General features: G+C 36.3%; 1 protein-coding gene across 1 annotated transcript in view; it reads left to right on the forward strand.

The window, feature by feature from the left end:
• Positions 1-842: 842 nt before the first annotated feature.
• The window catches only part of LOC115228193, a gene marked incomplete at its 3' end in the record, with an annotated part of 13,799 nt that continues 13,464 nt past the window's right edge, over positions 843-1,177 (forward strand). Inside the window, exon 1 of the mRNA XM_029798835.2 lies at positions 843-952. Coding sequence (XP_029654695.2) covers positions 931-952 — 22 coding nt within the window. The remainder of the gene's footprint in view (positions 953-1,177) is intronic.

Raw genomic sequence — 1,177 nt, forward strand, 5'->3', positions numbered from 1 at the left:
TTTACCTCTGTTGTGAAACGTCTCGCGGCTATTTCTGTTCCAGACTCTCTTCAACAAAAATAGCTTCAATGTTAATGATCTAAATATTTATCTCTATCAGAAAATATGCACAGGCTATTTGCGCAGCGATCACGCCGCCATAAAAATAAACTATTTCACCCGTGATTTTGATATCATATCTATTTTCAGTGCGGAGACTAAAGTGATATTTTCTGCATTGATTTGAATCTTCATTATATAAAAACGCAAAACGAGATTTACAGATATTTATTTTATATGATGGAGAAATTTTTTTAATGAAAAAGCTAATAAATAGTCAAAGAATATTCGTGAAGAGAAATGGTAATGTAGAGCATAACTGCATAGACAACCATGGAAAAGAGACAATATTTCATCGTCGTATTCCTGTATAATCACACGGGAGCAATAAAATGCCTAAGTACAGCCGCCATGATATCGTAGAATATGCCATAGACATCTTACATTTGTAACAAATGTAAATATCCAAAACCACACGCAAAAAAGTCTATGTATCTATGAGCGTACACAAAAGAGGACCAAACAATCGATCGAGATAAAGTCGCTTGTCAACGCATCGCAATTTCTTCTTTCCTACAGACGTGCTGTTGTTTTCCATTCTGTTTTTTAGAACACTTCTACAGTGGTCTCTTCTCATTGGTTCTGGATATAATGGATGGTCTTATATTATCTCCGTCTACCTTCTCATTCCTTTTCATGTCACCTGTTTTCAGCTCCATTGAGCTTTTCAGACTTCACACTATCTAGTACATCCAATGTTTCATCCACATATTGTCATTCATCTCTAATTCCCTCGCGGCCCAATTTTGTTTTCTTTCTGCAGCCGACGATTTGCACTTGTTGAAAAACGACTCCGAACACATCAACATACCGAGAGTTCGACCACCTGAAATGACATCGGGCGCCACAATAGGTAGAGAGATCAATATTTCTAACAAATCAAATCTCTTAAGGAATGTATCCTGCTTTTATAAGCTGATTGCAAAACTACTATGTCTATTTCTGAATATTTGTACAAGGGTGTGTATGTCTGAATGTGTGTACGAACATATGAATGCTTGTCAGTAAGGTTGGTAGGTAGGTAAGTGCGTACATATTTACTTACACAAGTACGTAACTGTGTGTGTGTATATATATG

Source organism: Octopus sinensis, unplaced genomic scaffold (genome assembly GCF_006345805.1).
Source record: "Octopus sinensis unplaced genomic scaffold, ASM634580v1 Contig09814, whole genome shotgun sequence".
NCBI lineage: Eukaryota > Metazoa > Mollusca > Cephalopoda > Octopoda > Octopodidae > Octopus > Octopus sinensis.